The sequence below is a fragment of the Olea europaea genome, chromosome 3 (genome assembly GCF_002742605.1).
Source record: "Olea europaea var. sylvestris chromosome 3, O_europaea_v1, whole genome shotgun sequence".
NCBI classification, from domain to species: domain Eukaryota; kingdom Viridiplantae; phylum Streptophyta; class Magnoliopsida; order Lamiales; family Oleaceae; genus Olea; species Olea europaea.
This window is the reverse complement of record NC_036239.1, coordinates 7647835-7655846: the sequence shown is the minus strand read 5'-3', so window position 1 is coordinate 7655846 and position 8012 is coordinate 7647835. Positions and strand designations below refer to the sequence as shown.

General features: G+C 34.7%; 3 protein-coding genes across 3 annotated transcripts in view; all 3 read right to left on the bottom strand.

Annotated features, from left to right (window-relative positions):
* Nucleotides 1–1869, bottom strand: part of LOC111384654 — a 5572-nt gene extending 3703 nt beyond the window's left edge. The window contains exon 1 of the mRNA XM_023008973.1: nucleotides 1632–1869. Coding sequence (XP_022864741.1) covers nucleotides 1632–1768 — 137 coding nt within the window. The 5' untranslated portion in view covers nucleotides 1769–1869. The remainder of the gene's footprint in view (nucleotides 1–1631) is intronic.
* A 1241-nt stretch (nucleotides 1870–3110) lies between these two features.
* LOC111384642 (probable glycerol-3-phosphate dehydrogenase [NAD(+)] 1, cytosolic) overlaps nucleotides 3111–8012 on the bottom strand; it is a 13686-nt gene continuing 8784 nt past the window's right edge. The window contains exon 7 of the mRNA XM_023008962.1: nucleotides 3111–3323. Within this exon, the coding sequence (XP_022864730.1) occupies nucleotides 3276–3323 (48 nt within the window). The 3' untranslated portion in view covers nucleotides 3111–3275. The remainder of the gene's footprint in view (nucleotides 3324–8012) is intronic.
* Nucleotides 3354–7999, bottom strand: LOC111384635 (probable glycerol-3-phosphate dehydrogenase [NAD(+)] 1, cytosolic). The gene is made up of 6 exons (XM_023008946.1): nucleotides 7820–7999; nucleotides 6874–7715; nucleotides 4607–4828; nucleotides 3979–4226; nucleotides 3716–3855; nucleotides 3354–3635 (listed from the first exon to the last, which is right to left on the bottom strand). Exons 2-6 carry the CDS (start codon nucleotides 7535–7537, stop codon nucleotides 3515–3517), a joined length of 1395 nt encoding a protein of 464 aa, XP_022864714.1. The 5' UTR covers nucleotides 7538–7715; nucleotides 7820–7999; the 3' UTR covers nucleotides 3354–3514.

The window sequence follows — 8012 nt, the reverse complement described above, 5'->3', positions numbered from 1 at the left end:
CCCCATCTGAAGCAACTTCAATGAAATCTTGACTTAACATATAATGGAAAGGCTAATAAGATTCATAAAAGCAACAGGTGTAACAGGACAAAAGATAGGGGTAAACAACGAGTCATCTTATATCAACCTTCCAACTGCAATAGCAATGAAAATCATGCATACGCACTGAATAAATCTAACTTCAATTTCTCCTTTTCTCTTTCTCGGAGTTGTTAAGAATCCATCCTTCGGAGTTCGGATAAATGTCAAGTACTCAACTATACTCCAGATCACTTAGCAATTAACCCATTGGAGAAATGAAAAATCACATATAAAGTACATGAAAATAACTATCCTTCATATCTATTGACCAAAAATAACAGACTAAATATCTTTTTTGATTCCTAGAAAACCCATAAGAAAAGCAGAGGAAATGCTGAACACCTAAAAAGTGATTTACAGTTCTTTATCCCACAAAAACAACTAGAGCTGGCACTCGTTCAGGATAAATAAAGGGAAATGCCTTGCTTAGACCCAAAAAGGCGCACTCTATGAGGATTCATCTAGTTGACCTAAATTTATTGACAATAATAAAATATAGTTTGGACAGAATTTTAGAGAGTAAGACCAAGAAGAAATCATTTATTGAATGAGGAGAGTTCAATTTATAGTTTTTCATAGGCTTTTTCTGAAATGCTACACCTTTTGGCACTGGCCAATCTGAAAGGTAATAAGTTGTTTGTATCAAAACGAGGAAAAAACAGGAAGTGATGAGGGGGAGAGACACTTAAAGATGTACCCAAGCCAAACTTTAGCCCATTGAATGTTAGCTCAATGTCATGAATGAACCACTCAAACCAGGCTAATATTTTTTGGGTAAGCTTTTGCCAAGCCAATTTTAAGCGCAACTCAAAATAAGTTACTTAACTCTAGTTTGATGCTTACTATTTCAAAGGGTCTAGCTTGAGCGGAGAGCATTCAAGCCTGAATAAGTTTAGTCTCTGCACTGTCCTGACCTGATTGTACCCATTTCTATCTTAAGGAGATTTTAGAAATCCATTCTCAGCCTTAGTTTAGAACTATAGTAGCAACATACACAACTCTTAATTTTAATTAGTGTCACAAAAATGCTAAATAAGTCAGTTTGTTTTGCATTTCGTTCTGCTCTTCTTCTCCTTTTCTTCTTCCATTTTCACCAGTATATCCAATGTTCAAACAGAACATAACTTCTTCTTCTTTTCTTTTCTTTTCTTTTCTTTTTTTTTTTTTTTTTTTTTTTTTTTTTTGTTTTTTTGATAGGGTTCAAACAGAACATAACTAATATAATTTTTTAAATGTTCAAGGATTCCATACGTCAATACCTAACATCTTGTCCTCAGGTCCAAAAATTAGTCCTTTTTTTTTTTTTTTTCCTAAATTTCAAAACCATAACCAAAACCAGAATATCAGAAGACTGGACAATACTGTATGATAGAATGGTAGAAAATCCTAAAAATAAACCCACTCTTCATAGATCATTACCACCGCGGATAAATTTGATATGTTTTTGTATTCCAAATCATATTTCTTAGTTGTATTATAGGAAGCGTACAAACTTAGGTTGGAGAACTAGAGGAAAAATTAGACAGAAAATAAAATTATCTAGGAATTACTTGCGGAAGCGAGTTGAATGATCGTCCTGAGACTGGAATAGTTTCTCTTCTGTGACTTTTACTTGTTCTTGTTCTTGTCCTGCTTCGATTCGAGGCTCGTCATCCTCTGAAGAAGATGCATAATCAACGAGTGCCATTGTCAATGATTCTTTTCTTCCTCGGAATTCCTCTGCTTGCCTTATCGGCTCAACCTTACGCTTAAAAATACTCCTTTTTTTTTTTTTTTAAATTAACAAAATTAATTTTAAGTTGAGAAAGTAAAATTAAACATGCTACATTGCTACCTTATAATATCAATGAAATCAGTGGCTTAACAAATTACTCAATCTGATTGGACATCCATTTTGTATATCTTAAGGTTTGAAAAAATGAACAAGTTATAATATTTACAAAATTTGTTCATGTTTGTTTAACTAAGAATCATAATTTTGGTAGATTTTAATAAAAATTAAAAAAATATATGATTAAAAAGTTATGGACCTAATAAAATGTATTGTTAAAATTAATTGTCAATTTTAACTTAAATTTTAATCAAATTTTTTTAGTTGAATCCAATACAACTAAATTGGTAGCCATTTAGGCATTTTTCCTCTTTTGAAATATTTAAGGCCCGATTAGAGTGAAAAATGGATGAGTCACTTGCCCGACTTGCCCCATTTGTGAGTTGAACTAATACGGCTCAAGGTCAAGACAAGCTCCAGACACAAGTCGGGTAGCAAACGACAAATAGCTCGTACAAGTTGGCTCGCAAGCACAAGCCAACTTTTGACTTTTAATTGTTTATTTTAGAAAATTGTATACAGAACATTCATTCATTTACAATTTCAACTCCACCTTATATATTGTATTGTATGGAACCCAATTAAAAAGAGATTTTTACAACTTTATAAAGCTTTTGGCAAAATATAACACGCCTTTACAAATTTACATCTTAATTATACTTTTAAGTTCAAATTGGAAAAAAAATATTGACGAGCCACAATACTTAGCTCGTCCATTCAATGGTAAGCAAGCCCAGACCTAAACTCTAAGATGACTATTTTTCATAAAACATCAATATTCCATCTAGATAAGGCCTCATGTCTTCCCATGCAACAATCAATATTTCATCTCTCACACCCTGAAAGCTCACACTTAATGCCATTCGAAAGTAATGCAATTTTATACACTCAACTATAACTTTTCTCTCTTATTATCCTCTCTATTCACATACTTTTAGATCCATACCCCTTGTATTGTGGTTCAAGTCTTTAGCATGTCCACCATCCATTACACTACTTCTCGCTAACAGATTTAACCATCACAGTGCTTGCAGCTACCTCCCCCACCATCTAAGAAGTCCACGTGCAACTAACAATTTGTCCAAGTGTACTAGAGCTAGATCACGTGGACATGAGTGGAGCCTAGATTTGTCGGCCAAATCACCCCTACAAAAATCGAAGTCAACAATAGCTATTACGAAAAAATAATAATAAAAAATAAATAAATTCATAGCCAACTCTAAATTTATTGAGAATAAAATTTGTACAACATTTGAAAACCTAGCGTGTGTCCCAACAAACTGTCTCAACATTTTCACACACTAAAACTGCCAACCATGATCCATATAGTAGACTAGGCATCCCAGAATGAAATGTAATAACACTATTTTCTGAGTAGAGAGGGTCTATAGATAGCATGGCTCTGTGCAATCTCAATGCGTTCTCGATAATAAAAAATAAATAAATTCATAGCCAACTCTAAATTTATTGAGAATAAAATTTGTACAACATTTGAAAACCTAGCGTGTGTCCCAACAAACTGTCTCAACATTTTCACACACTAAAACTGCCAACCATGATCCATATAGTAGACTAGGCATCCCAGAATGAAATGTAATAACACTATTTTCTGAGTAGAGAGGGTCTATAGATAGCATGGCTCTGTGCAATCTCAATGCGTTCTCGAGGATCATTCATGGTTTCATCTCTCAAAGTTTCAAGGATTGCCTCCGATGACACCTCTCTGTAGATTAACAAAAGTCAGATAAGTTTGAGATATTTACTAGACAAACTTTTGATTGACGAATATCACAATTTAATTACCTCACTATTAGTATTTTATACAATGTCTTCAAGATGGGACATAGCTTGACTGGAGCAACATGGTTGTTTTCATCAGGGTGAACAATACATAAACGAGATTGACCAAGTAGCTCATAGAAAGCTTTTACGGCAGAAACTCCCTGCAGTATTATTAGCAAGGAAAACAAATTCAAGTCAAGAGAGCATGAAATCTTCTTTCTGATTTCATTAATCTAAATTCGTTCATTTCAGAGCAGAATTACAATTTGTTAAGAGTATTCAACCTGAATCATTCCCTTGCCTTTGATGCTATCACCCATATCAAGGCTTAATTCTCCTTTGGCCAACTTCTGACCATACCATGCATTTCGACCTTTCAACAAGGTCACATAAGTGTCGGCCAATAGAGGACCAGCAAGTTTCTCAGGTTCTTCTGCCAAGAGATGAGTAATAAAGATCATCTCCGATGTACAATGAGCAAAGTACACCGACTTGCTTGTTGCACTTTCATTAGTTAAAGCTGCCACCATACCTGTCCATTTTAATTTCAAATAAAGAAAAAAATCAATCATATAGGTGTCAAGAAGATCATCCAGAATGAACAAAGCTTCATAAAGTAAATTAATTCCTTGCTGTTCACTAAATTTTCTTCAGGCTGAATCAAGATCAATTTCTACTGTTGATAGTAGGTTCAATCTCGTAATCTACACTCGTGTGAAAGGAAAAACCAGTAAAAAAATGAAGCAGCACTTAGATGTCACTATAAATCAGTCCCGTCTAACATTATTGAAGAAAATCTCAACCCTACCTACTTCGAAGCTAAAATTCATCATTCTCATCCATAAGATAAACTTCATCATTCACAGAAAGTTCGACTTTTACATGGAAAATATCAGATAAAAGGAGCCTCACCTGCCCCAATTGCATATACATTTTTCAATCCACCCATGACTTCATGAGTAACAAGGTCACCATTATCCCAAACAATAAAATGAGGCTGCCTCAGAAACCTTGCTAGTGATTTCCTCCATTTTTCAGCTCCACAAATCCGAGCATTGGCATATTCCTTGTTGTAAATTTCTGATGCAATATTAGGTCCACCAAGATAGAGAATGTTATCCATTGGCACCCCAGCTGAAAAGATAAAATCATACATGAGAAAGAGGACAAAACACTTCAAGGCCAAAAATGGGGAGAAGAAATGACATATATAATCAAAACAGTCAGCTTATTATAAAAGCACAAGATGAAAATAATCTAACAGAAGCACATGCAGTCTTGTATTATTTATATGAAATCTCAAGTGAACTTTTTCCTCTCATCTCATTTAACAAGTTTCCTCATTCCGTTTTAATAATGAAATTCATATGATGAAATCATCAATGTGCATTGCATACATTATCGACAACTTTGTGATTTCAAGCACAGCTGAACTTGATCTGAATTCTTTCTCAACATATTACTTGATATATAATCCAGTACTATAACCAATATATAGAAGCAACAAACATTTATTTCAATTTCAAGTGTTGTCTCAAGCAGCTTGTTTAATATAAACAAAAGGGGAACTAGAAAACTGCTTATAGCAATTGACTAGCCTTTCCAATTTTGAATTTTTTAGCATCTTGTTTCATGTTTCATCACATATTACAGGCATGTAGACAATCCTTTAAGAAGGCAAGAGAATGCAAGATGTTTCTTTAAGATCACAGAAGATAAGTCCAATTCATTCTGATGCTGTTAGCACCAAATGATGAATCATTTCCTATTTTGCATTGCATATGACATATACACGAGGCTGTGCCACATCCATTGATAATCCAGTTTGTTTCATATAAGTCAGTCCATAATTTGCTTTTCCAAATTATTAAAAATAATAATAATAAATAAAAAATAAAAAAATCAGTAAATATGGATTCTGGGGTGGCTGAAGTACTGATAGAAATACCACCAGAGCGGTCTAATAGCCCGTGTTAAGGAAAAACATAGCAGAAATAATAAACAGCAGCAGCAGCTTCACTTGTAAAAGACAATAGTTTCAACCATTCCAAAAAGCAAAAGAGGAGCAGCTAGGGAACCTAAAGCGGATAGCTTTTTTGGTCAAATACTATAGAAATGAGAACCCTGGTTTTAAAGGGCATACCATCGACAAAGAAAAAAGAAATCAGGGTATCTATGCTGCCGGTGCACAGAATAATTATGTGAGCCGTTATGTTTTCTATATTACGATCCATAGCTGGACAATTTTTAACAGGACAAAGAAGACTGAGATGGTGTAATAAACTAAAACGCATCCTTGGGTGCCTTAACAAACAGGACCCTTAAATAGTGAATAGCTATTAAACAAGCAAGAAAACCTTTTTCTTGGACTGTATTTCCAGTAGATAAAAATATATTTGGAGCTCTTTCTTGTTTTCATGAAATTTTGGATGAAAAAAGCTGAAACACATCTAGGTAAGTATCAGCTACTATCCCCTTCATAAATTAGTTATTCAAATTAGCTTTTTCCTGATAGTTCATTGGTTATCCATATAAGTAAAAGAAAAAAAAAGAATAGCAAGAAAAAATCACTGTGGCAATAACCCTAGTGCCCTTTCTCCGTCAGTATAGTGACCAACTGTGATAAACTTGTTGGCTAACATCAATCTGTATGAATGTGCTACAAAAGATTACAATTATAGCTGGATGATAATGTACGAAATAAAATTGCACAACCTACACCTAGTAGCAATTAGCAAATAAAAAATTGCTCCTAGTTACGAGACACGTGGTTTACAAGATTACCCAATAATTACCAATCAAACACAAACGAATTTCTCCTCGTCAGAGTGAGACCAATTTTTTCCAGCTAAATTTAAATTACCCCGATTGACATTCCCCAACCAAGAAAAGTACAAAGGATTGACGGAGAGGAGTATAAGCACCAATCAATTTATCAAATTAAGCAAAACAAATTACATCATGATCAGAAAAATATTAAAGAACAATGACAAACTTTAAAGTTAATTTTACTGTACTAGGAGAACAGTGATGAACATTCAAGCTAATTTTACCGTACTAGGAAAGTGATTAGTTACTCATACAAGCAAGACACTACATCTAAGGAACTTAATCAGAAGAATTCTTATGTCATCTACGAAAAATCAGATGTACATGAGAGAAAAGATAAGAATTCATACTTGCTCGATTGATCATCTGAGTCGGAGTAATTATACGTGGTTCAGGCTCTAACTCAGCTTCTATTCCTTTCGCTAAAGAAATGATAACCGGAACTGTAATCCTTTCCTTCCAATACCTATTAATTTCCTCAAACACTTCACAAGTTTCCGTAGACGGCAATCCATTAATAACAATGTCAGCATCCCAAACTGCCTCTTGCAAGTTAGTGACAACTTTTAAAGGGCACAGTGGAGTGTCAATCATATTCAAGCAAAACCCATCTTTCAAAATCTCATCTGCATACAGCATCCGATCACCAAGTCTCCCCTCCACGTACTTCAAATATGCACATCGTCTTATGAGCCTCCTCAGCACATCTTCCCTCGAATTGATCACCTCAAATAGATGCTCAGCTGTGGCTCTATCAACAGACCTCCCAGCTCTCCTCCATATCCTAATCTGAACCTTGTCGCGAAAACCCCCATATGCATCTTGCAGCATTGCTGCAAACACACTACCCCAAGCCCCTGCGCCTACCCCAACAATCCTCAATGGATCACCATCTGCTTTCCCAAATAATTTTCGAATCTCATCAATCTTCTCCTCTATAGAACCATTTCCACTTCGAGCCAATCCATTTGTATATGCAGTATTATTAGCAATCCCCTCACTAGTTTCAACCATCTTGTCTCAAATGAACACCAACTTTCAATTTTCCAATCTAATAATCAACTCAACAACAAATCTATCTTTAATCGTATATTTTTCCAAGAGCTATATCAAATGCCGATCACTCAATTATTATGACTCCAAATGCTGAATTTACTAGAATTCCTCACAAGGGTTTTCCACTATGCGCCCCCTTTACACAATAAAATAGAAGTGAACAAGTTGAACACCCAAAACATATAAAAAAAAAAATGCAAGCTTAACCAGAAGAAAACCCAATAAAAATGCAATTCGCACCTCGGTTTTTCTCACATTCGTTTCAGATTGTATCACCGTCTCGAAGAAAGAAGATTCGTGGTACATCCGAGTGCAGCAGACATAGATAACTCCGCAGAAAGGAAAAAAGCAAGTAAACTAATACCCCACCGCCAAGAGTGTGAAAAAGAAGGAAAAAAATTGGGAAAAGGGCAAAATAATCTGCGTTGTCTTG